This window comes from Chelonus insularis, unplaced genomic scaffold, assembly GCF_013357705.1.
Source record: "Chelonus insularis isolate UGA/USDA-ARS -01 unplaced genomic scaffold, ASM1335770v1 contig_54_pilon, whole genome shotgun sequence".
In the NCBI taxonomy this organism is placed as follows: domain Eukaryota; kingdom Metazoa; phylum Arthropoda; class Insecta; order Hymenoptera; family Braconidae; genus Chelonus; species Chelonus insularis.
The window spans coordinates 274,167-291,948 of record NW_023276637.1 but is presented as its reverse complement, the minus strand read 5'-3'; the positions used below and the strand labels follow the sequence as shown (position 1 = coordinate 291,948).

General features: G+C 33.5%; 2 protein-coding genes across 2 annotated transcripts; both read right to left on the bottom strand.

The window, feature by feature from the left end:
- Positions 1 to 6,885: 6,885 nt before the first annotated feature.
- On the bottom strand, positions 6,886 to 7,287 carry LOC118070171 (uncharacterized). Its single transcript, XM_035088604.1, has one exon. The coding sequence runs from the start codon at positions 7,285 to 7,287 to the stop codon at positions 6,886 to 6,888; it is 402 nt and encodes a 133-aa protein (XP_034944495.1).
- A 77-nt stretch (positions 7,288 to 7,364) lies between these two features.
- LOC118070170 (uncharacterized) lies at positions 7,365 to 16,173 on the bottom strand. The gene is made up of 7 exons (XM_035088603.1): positions 16,071 to 16,173; positions 13,043 to 15,837; positions 12,575 to 12,919; positions 12,406 to 12,511; positions 11,866 to 12,306; positions 8,474 to 9,178; positions 7,365 to 7,408 (listed from the first exon to the last, which is right to left on the bottom strand). The coding sequence occupies exons 1-7, from the start codon at positions 16,171 to 16,173 to the stop codon at positions 7,365 to 7,367; spliced, it is 4,539 nt and encodes a 1,512-aa protein (XP_034944494.1).
- Between the last annotated feature and the right edge of the window lie 1,609 nt (positions 16,174 to 17,782).

Sequence of the window (17,782 nt, the reverse complement as noted above, 5' to 3'; positions counted from 1 at the left end):
AAACGTAAAATTTGAAACAATTATCGTTGAAAATTGGTTCGGAGTTAACAGATAACACCACGATAATAATAGTTTACTGTCAACCTCTATTTATATTTTTTTTGGAATATCTGCGGTTCGACTGCCTGATGAGTTCACAATCATCACTATAGATAATTGACTGATGAGTTATTCTATTTCTAAGGAATATTCTGTAGAGTTCTCTGGATTTCCACTAGAGAGTTCGACTGCGTGAGCTCTCTGCTAGTACACACGTACCGAGTTGTCTGTGGGTTGGCATCGTTCGATAATGCCCAAGAGTCGTTCAAGTACGAGCTATGTACAAATACTTGCCGTAACCAACGAATACTGAGGACAACGGACCATTATTTCAGAAAACTCTACGTTCTCGAAGCTTTTAGATCCTTTAGAAAGGATGTCTACACCTAGGAATTAATTAGAGCAGTCTAATTGGCGAAATGAGTTGGCAGGAGAAACCTTCATTCATCTAATTATTCGGTAATTGTTCGAATTTATATCTTTTTGGGAAAATAATGTCTAGTCAGTACTACCTTAATTTTCAAATAAAACTGTTATTATTTGACTTAAAAGTATTCGAAATACCTAATCTCCTCGTTTTTTCACTAGTTATTGTGTTATGAGAAAAGAACGGCTTGACCATATTTGTTTAAATTCCCTTTGGATCTTTTTCATAATAATACATTTCGAAATAATTGTAGTTAAAAGTGATATTTCGATCCACCCTCAAGATATCGAAAACGTAAAAAAAGCTGATGTCCGTATATGAATACGTACATTCATACATACCTAGGAAGACTTTCCATCTCCGATCTAATTTATCAAGAATCAGCTCATCTTGATCAATGTTATCGACTTAAACTCTTTGCATTATTATTTTAACAACTTCCACTATAGGGCTTACTAACCCTAAGTTATGAAAGAAGTTAGTGATTTGAACTAGAACAAATTTTTAATAGTCTCGTTAAGTTAGACTTGAAATGGCAATTTTTGAACCTCGGTTAAACTTGGCTAAAATGTTCCCAAACATATTAAATTTGCAGAGAATAGTTTAACGGGAACTGCAAACCAAGCGTCAGGGTAAAAAAGGGGTAAGATTACTCCATCTAATCTAATCTCTGTCAATCTTATTCCACCAGCTCATCGAAGTCAGAACACAGACTTAAAAATTAAGTCGGTGAAAAATATTTTATTCTTTTGAAAAGTGGCATAGGGCATTTTTTCTAAGGGGTTAAAATGTAGATATCGTTTCCAAAGAAAAGAAAAAATAAAATATTTTTAATCGACTCAGAATCGAAGGTTAATCGATTGATAAGCCATTAGCATACCTAGGATACTTCAGCCAAGTTTGACCAAGGTTGAAATATTGCCATTTCAGCTCCTATTTGACTGGACTTTTAGTGAACTTCTAGATTTTTTTCGGTGAAAGAGAAAAAATTTCTGAGGTAATCTTATTCCACACTCTATGATATTCCTAGCGACTTTATTACAAATACACGTTACCTTATGCACAAATCACTCATGCCGAATACTTTTCAAACAATAAGCGTATATCTGTCTTATTATCTGTAAAGAACAATTCGAGTCTAGGCTAGGATTTAATAAATTTTGCTGTTATTAAAGCTTTAACTTGAGATTCTTTTCCTACCGCTTGAGTGATTCAACGATTTCGTAAATTTTCGTCTTCTCTCGGACCAGTATAAAGAATTCCTATTATTTGTTCTGCTAATCAAAAATGATGGATTTAGGCCTATCACACTATTTTCTTTTATATAAAAATGACTTGAAACAATGATTATCAATAGACAGACGTGGTGAGCCAAAAACCACTTTTCATTATTATCAGCTTTTCAGTTAAGATGTAGAAAAAAAAAGCTGTGTAGATAATTTACTTATTCTGGCGATTCAAACGGCACTACAATTTCTGACAATCAAATCTGTCTAATCATTCTCGACGGTAAAACAATTTTTTTAAATTATTCATCTCATATTTAAATTGCAGTAGCAAATGTTTTTGAATATTCGGTTTCGAAAGCTAATTTTAACTTAAATAAATGAATATCAGTCTCCCAATTAAAAGCCATGTGATTTATGGAGTAAATGACTCCGATAAATTAAGTAGTTCACTCCAGAAGGAGAGAGAAGTCAACTTACACATTGTTTATAAGATGTGTTGTATCGTCGCTGGTAGTATTGTTTACTTTAGAAGATTCATTATATTGATATAAAATGAATAACGAACAATTTAGAACTGCAAGAACGACGATGACAAGTTTGAAGTACAAATTTTCCAATATGTTCATACTTTTACTGCAATTCGAAATTTCTGTTCATCTAATTTATGTGACATTTTTTAAAATTAATTTCATCCGTCAGTTGTAGCATAGAAAATTCTTTCAATGACAATACTCAAAACATCAGTTGTTTAGTATTAATGAATTTTCGAGTCTCAATAATCATCTGATAGGAACTTTAGCAGCCATCTTGGCATTGGGTTAATAAGATATCGACGAAATAATCAATTATTCTTATTCTAGTCACTCAATTGACTAAAATTGATTTTCCATTTTGACTGATAAAGTTTTTGTCACCATCTTTCTTCCCTTCTCGTTGACATTCACACGCTATTTTATTCTTTTCTCTAAAATCTAATTTTTTAAAGTATATCTATTGAAACTGTGACAATCTGCATGACATGTGTAACATCCAGGTTTAGCAAATGACAGTAGTCTCACCTTCTGAACTCAGTGTGAGTTCGTTCGTCGAGGTTTTGAGGGGAGAGGCTGGATTTTTACATGAAATTGACTTGGGGCTTCACCTAACCAGAAAAGTTAGGGAATCCGCCAGTCGTTTGACTGAACAGTAACAGAGGACGAGAAAAGAGTTACGATAAACTCTCTTTTTCTAAAAGACTTCAAAAATTAATTTCGAACTGATACAAACAAGTGATTGTTACATTTATGTGGAATTTCAATAAAAAAAACAAAAAAAAAACTTTGCAATGTTAAGCTACAGGCTAGGGTAAGGATAATGCTTGCCGGCGGAGTGCCGAAACTCGTCAGAGATTGTTCAAACTGCTTCTGAATATTTTTAAACCGTTTAAAAAGAAGCTACATCCATTTCGTAGTACTAAAAAAGGGTTTATAACCCTTCTTAAAGAACAAATTGTTATTAGAATGAATTTTGGCATGTAAACTTGAAGAGCCTGAGCACCTTCAGCGTCTGAGCTTGATATTTCTCAAGTTATATTCATAATAGCCTCAAGCGCAGGCTTATAAGGCTTCTTATCAGGATGATCAAGTTGTTTACGTTGCTGGTTACTGTTTTTGTTTAGATCCGGATCACTATTCAGTCTATGAGCGTAAGTGTGTTACTGCTCTATATTTGTTATATTCGACCCATAAGCCAGATGTCTTATGCGGGTCCCAAATCCCTTAATAATTTTGGTATAAATAATATCCCAACTAGCGTTAAGGTTTTTAAAAGTATAATAATTAAACGTGCGTGATACATAGGCCGCATAGGTTTCCGACGGCAATTTACTACATCCGGCGTTAGACTGAAAATTTTCCGCAAAGGGAGCTTAAGTATTTCCTAAGATGTTAATTTATGTTGATGACATTTTAGACATACGTACACGTAGCCTCTCAAGACTTACCTAATTACCATCAAATATTGACTCTCGAGACTAGTTAACAACATTCTACGTTCGACGTCATCTGAAAAAGCAATGGGATCTTTCTCTGCCTTCTCTCCTGTGAATTTGAAATTCTAACGAGCTATTGTGTTCTTAGTATGAAAAGCTTCTTCTCTGGGAGAATAACTAACCCTATGACCCTGAACACTAGAAGTATCAGAAAATGCAGTGTGGTGACGAAAGTCAACTTCATCAGATGTAGTATATGGAGGTTTTAGCCTCCTTTGGCCTGAAGATTCGGCGTTTTCGGCAACTAAAGAATTTCGACCTTGGATGTCTTGTGTCGACGTAGCTCTCTGAAAGAAAGTTTCCATCATTTTCTCCATTCTAGCTACCTGAGATACGAGTACATCAACTCTCGGATCTTCGAGAGACGACCTTGAAGTGTGATGAGAGTTATCCAACAATTGGATAATAATTTTTAAGCGTGGATTGACGTAATTTGTCTTCTTTTTTAAATGTAGAAGTATCTTTGTCTCCTTCTGAAGATAAATAATCGGAGCTCTCTGTACCGGGACTATCTGTACGCTTATTCATTAAGGTCGGACAAAAACGAAGATTTTATCGATAAGATATCAAACTCGAATATTAAATTCAATCAAAGACTATAAGTAATCAAGCAAATAGTAACTGTTCAATGTCGCAAGTGTATTAGAGAGAATTGTTGTATGTGATTGACTAAACGAGTGCGACAATGACAGAGCTAATTCCCAGAAATGTATTCAGAGCAATCGTTGGCGCGAAAGAAAGAAGAGATATATTACAAAATATTTCGCAACTTCAAAAAGATTTATCGAGCTGGCAGTTTATTAATTCTAAAATATATTAAAATATAACAGAGTATTTGACTTCACTTTTATTTTCATTTTATTTACAAGAGGATCAATTTATAAGAATTTATATGAAATTAATTTACAGAATCAATTTAACGCGTAGCAATTTCGATGGACCAAAAGCAAGGCGGAATGAGGAATATCGAATATACGAACAATGTAATTTCAGTCGAGAAGATGAGGTCGGTGACCCTCAAAAGTACGTGAATTTCGAGTATGAGGACTGAGCTCCTTTCCTTCGGGTGTAAAGCCGTGTCCTTGGAGAATTCCTGGATCCCTGGAAGATTGCATGCTAATCGCGAGGGGGGGAGGGTTACCCAGGAGAATTGCGTCCACAAAGTCTAAAATGACAATATTTATTTCATTGAAGAATACTCTCTAATACGTTGTGGGATTCACCTCCCACGACCTGACGTGAGCAAGCTACTTGCAGCTTTGTTCTAGACAGGAATAGCTTATTTGCTATAATCAATTAGTTAATTTGTAGAATAAATGGCACGGCCCGGTTACGGGACGGATATTACAAATTTATATAATAATAATGTTAGAGGGGCCAGATGTAAATGACGTGGCTTCGCCTTATGCCCTTGGAGGAATGAGAAGGTGAGCTCACCCTTGTTGTCTCGGAATGATGGCACCTGGAGCGATCTTGGCTTGGTCTCTTTCCTGTCCAGCGAACGGGGAATTATGTACGTCGAAGGCCAGTTAAGTTCTCAGGAGAATAGACCCGGCTTCTCGTCCTGAATGTCGGTTGACTTCCTGTTGACTCTCCAATCGTCTGGGATGTTTGTTTCTTCTTGGCACCGTACACTCGCGTACGCAGAACAGTCTACGGTCTACTTTCGGTGGATTGTTACTTAGTATCTCGCACGTAGAAAGGTGCTCGGTGACGATTTGTACCTTTCAGTGACTAGCGGTTGACTGTTTCTTTCATACTAAATTTTCGGCTGAACTGCGGCGTCTCCTAGTCGTCTTGGCGGGACCCCCCTCCATGGAGTTGACTCCTCCTATTTGGTCATCACAGCACCTCTTTAGATGAACTTTTAGATAGGCTGATCTTGTGCCCTTGATCGGTGAAGTAGACCTTGACATAGCCAGCGGCAGTGTCTCGAAGAAGTTATTGTACCTATAACAGACCTTGGGAATTTCTCCCTCAGGTGGACTCAGTGAGGAGTAGTAGTGTCGGTGGATGAAGAAGATGTCGCCACTTGCCACGGAGGACCAGAATTTCTCCCTGTCTTGTTACAACAGATAATAATTACATGCAAATTAAACAAAAAAAAAATTTACCGTGAGTGAAATCGAACCTTGCCCAAAAATATGAAAGTATGGCGCCTCGATCACAGAGCTAGCATATCAATTCTGCTATTGGCTATGTTTGTGAATCATAAGCTGCAGGGTTGAACACGAAGCTGGCCGGCAAAGTGCCGGATCTCACGGCAGATGGTTTAGACTTTTTTTTTATTGCTGATAAGTTGTCAATAAAAGGCTACTACCAATGTTGCTAATAAAAAAATAGTTTATGGCCGTGTTCAAATATTTCCTTATTTGTTATCGATTATCTGAAAGGCAGTGTCATTTAAAAATTGAAATTAACGTATAAAACTGTTTTTTGCATATTAAAATTGCAAATACATGCAATTTAAATGAAGAAACATTACCGCTTGCTCGCCAGCTGCTTGAGCTCACAGTCTTCTTTGACAAATAAGACGGGGATTGATAGAAATATCCTGTTTTCTGTCTTGCTCGGAACAGATGAGTTGGAAGTTTCTTGCCTACTTAATTTCAATCGATATCGAGTTTCGACACGTTTCCGAACGTATGTCAAAGGGTGTAGAGAGGGCAAGCCCTCTATTAGTGACCCTACAGACACGAGACACCACTCCGGAACTACCGTGGGGCATTACGTCAAAGTGGCGCTTACCTTCATCCAATTAATCTACACTACAGCCTCAGATTTTTCCCTACGTCCCCCGTCCTCTTTACGAGATTAGGGGCTCAGGATCTGCTCCAGTCCCTCCAAAACTTCATCATCGTCATCTTTAAGCTCTTCTCTGAGCCGTGCGTCGTATTCGCTCCTTCTCATCACGCTTCTTCATTACCTTCTTGGCGAAAGCCGTCACCACGCACCAATTCTTTGTGCTCTTCAGCATTATTTCCACATAAACTACATCGATGGTCTTCAACAATCTTCATCTTGAATAGGTACATATTAAATCCTCCGTGGCCACTGAGCAACTGCGTCAGGCGATATTCCATCTGCCCATGCCTTCTATTCACCCATCGGCCAACATTTCTTATGAGCCTATGCGTCTATTGTCTATCTCCATCCTCATCTCAACGTTGCTGCCATCTTTTCATCACATTGGCCTTCTCCTCTTTCCCAACTTCCACTCTCGCCTTCTTCCGGGCTTCTGGTGTCACATTCTTCATTTTTTCATATGATTTCATTCTTTCCTCTCCTACCAGGTCGATCAGAGATATGCTGGCTAGTACTAGTGATGCCGCCGTTGACACTGTTCGATACACTGAGATGACGCGAAGCGCCATCTTTCTTTGTACTGCTATAAGCTCCTCCTTATACTTCTTCCACCCCATTACACCACTCCACACTTGCACTCCGTATAGTAGTTGCGCTTCCACCGCCGTATAAAGTACTCGTCTCTCAAAATGCCCAGCACCCCCAACGTTCGGCATAAGTCTGCTAATAGCAGCTGCTGTTTTGCGTGCTTTATCCATTGTCCCTCGTACCTGACTTATGTAGCGGAGCTTGCTATCAAAAAGCACTCCTAGGTACTTTGCGTGTCCTTTCCACCTTAACCTCCAGCATTTGCTTCCTCGTTGTAGTGACCAGTACTGCCTGCGTTTTATGGGCTGCCAGCATTAGATCATTCAATCTCATCCATTTTCCGACTGCATCCAGGCCCTGCTGCACCCTTCGTCCTAACTCCGTAATGTTATGTCCCCGTGCCACCAAAATTACGTCATCAGCAAATCCAATAAACTTTATCTCTCAGGTAATTCCAGGTTTAGAAGCCCATCGTACATGCAATTCTACAGGAACGGTCCCAATACTGAGACTTGTGGAACTCCTATTGTAACCTTGTGCTCCACAGGCCCTTCCTCTGTCTCATACAGTAGCGTTCTATCATTCAAATAGCTGTCGAAGATGCGTAGCAGATAAGCCGGAGTTTCTCTTGCTTGGAGTGCCTCCATTATCTTGCTCCAGTTTGCGCTGTTGAACGCGTTTTTTACGTCAAGCGTCACAATAGTGTTGAGCGCCGAGATCTTGCGGATTCTATTCCGCCTAGAAGCTACAATATCCAGGACATGAGACATAGCGTCTATTGTTGACCTACCACGTCGGAATCCATACTGTCTTGGCGACAGATCGCCGACTCTTCTGTAGTGCTCCTGGAGTCTCTGCACTATCAGTCGCTCAAAGAGCTTGCCGATGTTGTCGAAGAGGCACAAGGGTCTATACGATGACGGGCTTTTCAAATCACCTGACCGCTTCTTGAGTAACACTTGCCTTTGACACTTTCACTGGTGTTGAAAAATTCCTTCCTCGAGACACTTGTTGAACACTTCTGTAATGGCTTCCGGATACACTTGCGCTACTACTTTTATTACCTCATTCAGCACTCCATCCGGCCCCGGTGCTTTCTTATTTGGTAAGTCGTTTGCCGCCAACTCCACCTCTACTGGCGATATTCGTTCCACCTTCCGCTGCGCTGCGGGTCCTTTAGTCCTGGTATAACGGGTTGTCTGACTGGTTTTTGGTAACTAATTTATATGGCGCTCCCCATGGGTCTCTTTCCAGCTCAAAAATAAATGACTGCCAGCTTTTTTTTCGCTATCTTTATCGCCTGCTTCAGGTCTTTTCTCGCTCTCTGAGTCCTGCATTCTCCCGCCTTCGGCTTACCACGCTGAGCCCTTCTCCTCTTGGCCGCTATCTTCTCTGACCACCAATAGACCGGCTGCCTTTTCTCACATCCCGGTTTTTTCTTCGGTATATACTTGTTACACGCTATCTCGAGATAGTCAACTAGATCTGCCGGGTTCCAGATGTCACTATCATCTTCCTTGCCAGCCAGCCTTTTTTCTCTCACCTTCTTAGCAAGGGCTAACAGGTCTTCTTCACAGAGTTTTCTGACCACCCAGGCTTTACCGCTACACTCTCTCATACCAGCTTTTGGCGCCCTCAGTCTACCATGTATTGTGAACTCTATGTACTGATGGTCACTGAGAGTCATATCTTCCAGTACCTTCCATCCCTGCACCCTGTCCAACAAGTCCTCTGACGCCATGGTAATGTCTATAATAGAGCCAGTGACGCCTCTTCTAAATATGTATAAGTTGCGCTGGTTGGTTACAACTAAGTCTTCCTGGAGGGCTAAGTCTGCTACCACCTCTCCCTTTTTGTCTGTTTGCGCCGCGCCCCATGCTGTTGATTTAGCATTGAAGTCCCCCGCCACCACTCTGCTGCCTTTTCCACACAGCAAAATCTGTTGATTCTGTCGCTGTTGCTCCAACATAATTTGCTGGTTCTCAGCCAGCATCTTTATCATATTTTCTGAAATTGGCGGGTCAGCCATTCCGATAGATTCTATTTCTTGTTTCAAATTATCTAAAAATAAATGAAAACCATGAAAACATTAAAAAATATTTTTGATTTTGTTAATTTTTCAATAGGAAGAATAAATTTGCCTTACTGATATTGAAAATGTCAGACATACTATGCTTGTCAATAATCTGAAGGTAGTAAATAGCTATCGTCAGGTTATTGGCAATATCATTAAAAATACGAAGAAAATTCGACATTACTACATGAAATTTATGATCTCTGTCGTCTTATAAATGTCATTGATAACTTTTCTGCAATATTTCCATTTTTTTAAATTGTTTAATGATTTTAAGTAGGAAATGACAGTAATAAAGAGATAGACTTTCCGATAATTTCACGGCATTTAACACAAAACCTCCATTTCTCTACAGAAAAGTACTGAAACATATTGCATTCACTAATTTTCTGAAATTTGGTTCTGTTTGTGACGTATTTCGAACGGGGTAATTAAGATAAATTTCGAAAATTGTCCACAAAAATGACAGCAAATTTAAAACGACGTGTATTCTGCTATTTACCAAAATGTGTTAATAGAAGATACTTTTCGAAAAATAAAAATTACCAATCAAAGGTCAACGATTATAAGTAAAATCACATAGATTCCGTCAGAAAATAAGTATAAAAATAATTTCTGACTACAGTTAAAGTCTTGGAATAACTGATTTTTTTTTTTATTATTTACTGATCGCTAGAGAATTGCTGTGTTTTAGAGAACTTGTTTAAAGAAAAGCAGACTAGTTCAAACCCAGTGTAAAATTACAACTCTAGCCGAAGACAGGTTCGGTATACACGTGGTTTAAGCTAGTTGACTTTTCCTCGCTGGGTGTGAAATTTATTATTATTTATAGTATAGTCGTGGTGTGATTTTAATTGTAAAATTCATTATACTATTTGAATCAGGAATTTGTTACATGAAAAATAAATTGATTCTAAAAAAATTCTATACAAACAAAAAGTATGTGAATTAAAAAAAAAAAAAAACCTTTTTCTGAACTGAAACCTCACATCTAATTCCATATTTTTGCAGAGACCCAATATTTACATGTTCGTTATAGTATGAAGAAGTATTATGAAATTTTTTGTTTCTTTTGCTTTCTCAATTTTCGACATAGTTTCTGACATATTTGAATTCGATCATCATCAAAGTTGTAACAGTTACGCTAAGTTTTTGGTTGTTATTCTTATTGTGTCATAAAACGTAATAAATTTTTTTGCAAAAAAAGAGAAAAAGGCCGAAGGAATAATTCATCATATTATTGTGGAGTTTTAGATTCAAATAATTAGCGTTTAATGATTTCAGGACTTTTTTTAGTTCCATCATTGTCATTATTTATGCTTGGCGCACATTCTTGCACAGCCCTGAAGAAGAAAGCTGTGTTTTATGGGAGACAATTTACCAATAAATAAGCGATAATACGCATAATTTAATCTAACGGTTTGTGCTCATGCAACTCAATTCTCTAACTAAGTGCCACCTAAACAATGTGTTTTATTTCAGAGCTATGATAGTTGACTCCCCATGAGAAAGTCCAAGAATATCTCACATTATTCTTTATCGATTTATTCGTTTGCTAATTTATTCATTCGAACGAAGCTGTATCAAGCAACGAGGAGACTATCGCCGAACGGTAAGTAAGATTAACTAGAAACAAAGATAGCGCGCTCTCCGAGCGCGCTGTTGCATAAATGTAAAAATCACTATCATTTTAAGATATTGTCCAATTGGTCTCAAAGTTATTTAGGTTGAAATTTGATAATTTCCAGTAATTTCAAGCGATTTTTACCAATAAGATGAGAGTTAGGATAATTTCAATAAATTTTCATTAATCGTAAGATCAGTTATTAAAATGCATTAATGTATTATATACTAAAATTCAAAAATAAAACTTTTCCTAATAATTTATACACATCTAAATAATTAAAAAAAATATAAATATATATATATATATATATATATATATATATATATATATATATATATATATATTTATATTCAAGTTCATTAAGCTGACATAAATTTCTGAATGGAATTGATATCTATAACTAACAAACTACGTGACTGTAGTTGCCTTCAAAATTATAATTTGAATTCATATTTTTCGTTGAACTACCATTCGATACATCTCATATTTGGTGCGCTTGATTTTTGGTGGGATTATTATTTGATTTGCCCAATAAACACGTTAGAAACTTTCTACTTGATAGTTAATTTGAAAGATTGGAACATCAAGTCACAGATTGATTTGTAAATTTTGATATGGTTATTCGTTCGTAAATATATTGTATATTGTATTAAAATGTATTATAATGAAATTCATTTTCTATTTGAGCAGTTTGATTAGCTTATTATTTGGTATTTTTATAATTTAATTTATTTATTATACACGGTTGATACAATCAAAAATTTATAATGTGAAAAATTTAATAACAGTTTAGCATTGAAGAATATTTTTTTTCAAGTTAACATAATTAAAACATTCATAATATTATTGGATTCAATATTGTGAATAGTATAAATTATAAATATAATTCTTTGTAAACATAATTTTTTACAGTTCTATCTGTTTTTTCATCATTTATGTATACATGTAAAGTTTTCCAAGATCGAACTCTTGAAAATGCTACGTACAATTGTCCATGATTAAAAATATCTTTAGTTAAATCTATTCCAATCATATCAAATGTCTGACCTTGTGCTTTATTTATAGTTATTGCAAATGCTAATACAATTGGAAATTGTCTTCTTTTGAATGTAAAAGGATAAATATCTTCACAATATAATGTAATGCGGCTGATGAATGCTATTTCACCTGATTTATCTCCATTTAATATTTTACATTTTAAAATATTATTTCCAAGTTCAAGAATCATTAATCTTGTACCATTACATAATCCTTCACTAATATTGAGATTTCTAAGTAACATAACAATACAAAATTTTCGTAATATGAGTTCATGAAATGGAAAATTTGGTGGATTTAAAGTATTTAAATATTCTGGTAATATAACATCATCAATATCACTATTATCACAATTTTCCGTACTGTCAATACTTGTAAAAACTTTTTCAGTATCATAATCTAATAATTGGACAGTTTCATTATTTATTCTGTTAACATCTACATTTCTTGCTGAAAGTATTGCACATTTAGATAATTCGTCAAATTTTTTTTGAATAATTAACTTTTTAAATATATTTTCAATCATTTGATCGTTTTTAAAAATATTACATTGATTTGGTAACGTTAAATTATCATTATTATCATTCAAAGTACCGTCACCAACATTTAATAAAAATTTTGAAAACTCGACTTCTGAAGGTAATGTACGCATATTCTGAGTTAATGTAAATTGATGAAAATATTGCCAAAGATAACTATATTTGATAGATAAACTTACTAATTCTGTTCTAGTTGAATTTTTTTTTACAGGCAGTAACTGCCGAAAATCACCTCCTAAAATCATTACTTTTCCACCGAATGGTACCTCACTATTCATCATATCGCGTAAAGTTCGGTCTATTACTTCTAAAGCATATTTTGGTGCCATTGGTGCTTCATCCCATATAAAAACATCAATGTTTTTCAAATATTCGCCTTGTTTTGAATTGTATTTGATGTTTGATGATGAATCAGAAAAAAGAGGTACAGGCAGATTAAAAGTTTTATGAAGAGTTTTCCCATTTGGGAGTAACGTAGCAGCAATTCCTGTGTAAGCCATAGTACAAATATTTCGGTTTTTAGACTTTAATAAATACCACAACGTTGTATAAATGAATGTTTTTCCAGACCCACCAGGTCCATCTATGTAAATACAATTTGGTATATTGCTATTATTAATATTACTTAAATTTAATATATGGTCTACAATTTCTTTTTGTTGCTCATTTAATGTTTGATATTGCTGAGCTCCACGATGGTTATTTTCCTGTATTGTTCCGTTATCATCTACATATTCCCAATCTGTCATTTGTGGCATATTTGGAAAATTTGATATATGTGATCCTTCATCACAGAGTATAGAATTTATATGAAAGTATGCTTTTTTCTCACCTAGAATTGATCCCAAATTTATTGTATAATCTTCTGACATTGACTTCTTAAATTTTTCCCAAAGTTTATCAGGATACATCGGATAACAGTGCAGTAATATACGAACAAAAAGATATCTTAATTGATATGGCATCATCCAACTCTCTGCTTCGCCTAATGCACGTTCCCATTCATTATCATCTTCAATCAATCCTAATGCCAAGCAAGTATTCATATAAGTATCATATATATGACCATTTACTGTTCTGATATCTTCGTAACTTTTTGGTCCTTTTACTTTTGTTAATAATAACCTTAAATGAAATAATTCGACTTGTGAAGGACTTACTGAATACATTCGACTTATAACTTTAAACTGTTTTTGACGCTGTACCCAATGAAAAGTATTTGATCTATTTTCTTTTTTAAATACATAATGATAAGGAATATCTGTATAAATATACTTTTTAGCATTCTGATCACGTGCATTCAATGCAAAAAAATCAATTAACATAGTTTGCTTTTCTAAAACATTTCTAATTTCTGCTTCATCACAGTCATTATTGATTAATAAATTTTGTTGATTTGGTAAATGAATCGGTAATCTTATAATACTATGACTTTTTTCCTGTAATGGTTTAGACAATATTCTCCACACAGCTTCTGCTGGTCCTACATAGCGAGTTTCAATATGATTATAAATTTCATCATACTGAATAGTAGCATTATTATCACTATTTGAAACATTTCCATTTATCGTTATGAGCGCTTCATCATGTCCTTTATAAACATATTTATATAAATACTTTACTGATTTTATGGATGAAATAATTTCTACATTTATGTGTGAATTGAATCGTTTCGAAAGTATTCTATTATATGGAACTACATGTTCATTTGTAAAGTGAGATCCTTGAGATCGAGTAAAAATAATTCCTAAATCTCTGCGACGATAATAAGGATAACAGTTTTCATCCATAGTTGTTTCTTGTTGAAATTTTTTTGGGTAATGTTTCGAACATTTTCCATTTACTATACACCAATTTCCGCATGGTCCATGAAGCATATTTTTAGTAATTATATCATATAATATAGGATCATCGGATTCATTTGGGATTTCAGCACAAATATATTTATCGACCATTTGTGGAGTTGTTATTTTATACTTCTCTGCTAACGTTATTAACATATGCATATGAGGTAATCCACGTTTTTGAAATTCAATTACGTATACATAAGCTAAAACTTCTCCGAAATGACGTTCTTTAACAATCATATTAATTAAAGCATTTTTTTTTATATTAAATACACGTGTTACTATATCTGGCCTATCTGCAGCAGTTTGTTTTGAAAATAAATTTTCTTTAATTTCAAGCCAATTAGGATTACATGTCATCGTCACAAATATGTCTGGTTTACCGAATTTTCGAACAATTGCCATTGAATCTTGATAATGTTGTAACATGTTACGAGGAGATCCAGAAAATGATGAAGGAAGAATTATCATTTTTCCAATATTAGTAGTGTTATCATTGTTTTCACTGTTGCGACATTTATTTAAATGATCTATTAGACCTTGGTATGATTCCGCACGTAGTTGTTTTTGATTATTCCTTAAATAATTCAATCTATCTTTTTCAGTTTTTACATAACTGTCAACGACCCATTGTTGAAATAACCGGCGTCCCATTAAGAAAACATTGAATTCATTCCTAATTGCTATTCTGTATTTATGATAATCATTCCGCGTAACTTTTTTGTTTTGTTTATGAACGTAAGATATATTCTTATGCCATCCTCTAGTACCAAATGGGTAAAATAACGGATAAATCCAAGGTTCAACATTTGGATCCATTGTACTAACGTACTGTAAAGATTTAGTATTTTTATTGATCACTGAAACATATGATTCCGGAATTTCACCATCAGCAGTTGTTGAGAAGATAACAGCAACTTCGTTTTCTCGTTGAAAATTGAACCGTCTTTTATCTACACCTGGTTTCAATGTAAACATTAAATGCAATTCTGGGTCATCATTACTATTATTACTATTGGAACATTGTTTATTAAGTTCCTTCGCCATCATTTGATAAGAATCTGCAAATACATTATTCTGTCGCATGAAAGTGTCAAGTTCCTTCAAGATTTCACTATCACACTCTATATTATTTTTCAAACGAATTTCTAAAGCTTCTTGAGCATCTATAAAGAATAATTGTCCAAAATTTGGACTTTCATTTGGTAAAGAATAAAGTGCAGTATTGATTTGGTAATATATTTGTCCTTGTATTTTAAAACAATATGGACCCCGACGTTGAGAAGATAAATCGGTTAAATTAGCATTGAACGAAGCAAAAGCAAAAGAGTTGTTAAATCGACGAATACATTGGAAAAAATTATTCGATTTAGGATGAGTATTTTCAAATAACGATTTTAAAAATTCAGGGAAATCCGGTAACGGATCAAGTTTAACCTCACCATGATGGCAACAGTCATTGAAAGACATTCCTTTATTTGCAACTTTTTCAGCATTAAAGTGTTTCGCGTTACAATGACAACAGTATACGTCCATTTTTCCAATATAATGTTCGGAAATACTTCTTGTGTTAGTGAAACTTGAAGAAATGTTTTCTGTAACAGTATTTATGACGATTGGTAGATTTACATTAAAGATGCCATTAGCCGTATTTGGGCTTTGTAATGTAGAATTACCTAAAAGAACATTGCTACTGCTACCATTATTATTATCATTATTGTAAGTATTCGTATTTTTATTCATATTATTAATTGACTGAGATGTATTCCATTGGAATTCATATCATGGAGAAGATTTGTATCAGTTGTAAGGGCTTTCTGATTTTTACGTTTTGCCCTATAACGACGGGCAGCTTCAGCATTATTTTCGCGACGTCTTCTTTTATGTTCAATTTCTTCTTCAGGCGTAAGATTCATTTTCCTTCGACCCATAATTGTAAACAACACTGAATTGAGTAATAAATTTTTTTCAAATGTTATAAAAGAAATTATAGATATAGTTTTTACTAATGTTTATTGAGAGTCACAGATTCAAAAAATATGTAAATTAATCTTAGATTAATTAAATGTTTGATTTAAGATTTTAAGATATGTATAAAAGTATATTCGTTGATATATACAGCAAACATGAAATAAAAGATATTAATGAACTATAAAAATCAATTGTAATTTCTTAAATTTTTATTTATAATTATCAAGTTATTCGTTTTCACTGAATAATGTACTAATAAATTTTTTGTATGACAATTAGTAATTTATTTACAATTAGCTAAAAGAATGATTTTGGTTAATTCTTATTATTAGTAACAAAATTAAGTAATTATCAGATAAATATAAAATTACGGTTATTTAATTCATAGCAAAAATTAACGATACAGGAAAGAAAAGTAAAGATTTTAATAACTTCTTAAAATTGATTTTCAATCTATCGTGATGTATTGTTTCTTATTTCTTATTATTTAGTCTTTTCTTGATATTATAGTAAAAGTACGTTTTTTATCTAGTAAGCAATAGTTGGTATATAGAGTATTCAATAGTTTGTTTTTGTTAAAAAAATCAGTTTGGTATTTAATGAAAGTATTAGTTAAGTTAAGATTTGGTAATTTCTGCAAACCTGAAAAAAAACATTCAGTTAATAAACATATTTTTTTTATTATTAAGTACTTAATAAGAAATTGAATATCATATTATATTTTTTTATTGAAAAATTTATATTTTACACAGTTAAAAAAAATATTAAAAACATAAAAAATTAAATATGTTTTAACTTATAATGTAAAATCATCACTGATATATATATACATACATACATAAAGTACAATTTTTCATCACTGTAAAATATATTAGTCAGTAATCAGTAATTTTCTGATCTTTCTTAGTTGACAAATTTATTTAAGTTACGTTATTAAATGTTTAAAATATAAATTTTGATCTATTTGCATGTTAGATATATTCAATTAATAATATTATTTTCTTACTTGAAAAGCGATACAGATTTGATTTTAATATGTGACTCATCCGAAAAAATCAATTAATTATATCCAATCCTGAATTGATTATAATTTTGATAGTGAATAAAATATATCCAACAATAACCAATGTAACTTAATTTTAACTGTGAAAAAGATAATTATAATTACAATAAATACTTGTATAAAAATATGATTCGAATTTCAATCTGAAAATGTATATCATTTTTTAATTTTTTATTGATTTACATCAATTAAACATTATGAAATTTACCTTAGAATATGAATTATTACTTTACATCATATGTCAAATGTCAAATGATACACTTCAATTTTATAGTTTTCTATTGAAAATATTTTCAGATCAATACATAACTGAATGATCGAAAACTCTTAATTGTAAAAATCGATTAATAATCATATATAAGTAGAAGATTTTTTTTTTATTCACATAAATTGCAAAATTGGAAATTTCAATGTTTTTCACAAATAACTGATAACAGTGATAAATAATTATATTGAGGTGAGTGAAGTTGCCGTTTTCTTTTTGGTCTCTGGTGGTAACAATTAAA

Excerpts from the sequence above, each read along its gene's own strand:
- LOC118070171 (XM_035088604.1), bottom strand. The coding sequence starts at position 7,287 with ATGGATAAAGCACGCAAAACAGCAGCTGCTATTAGCAGACTTATGCCG.
- LOC118070170 (XM_035088603.1), bottom strand. The coding sequence starts at position 16,173 with ATGGGTCGAAGGAAAATGAATCTTACGCCTGAAGAAGAAATTGAACAT. Across the intron at positions 12,307-12,405 it reads TTTAACGTTACCAAATCAAT|CAAGAAATGTAGATGTTAAC; the intron begins GTAATATTTTTA and ends CAATACTTTCAG. Across the intron at positions 9,179-11,865 it reads AACTATAAATAAAGCACAAG|ATAATTTGAAACAAGAAATA; the intron begins GTCAGACATTTG and ends ATTTATTTTTAG.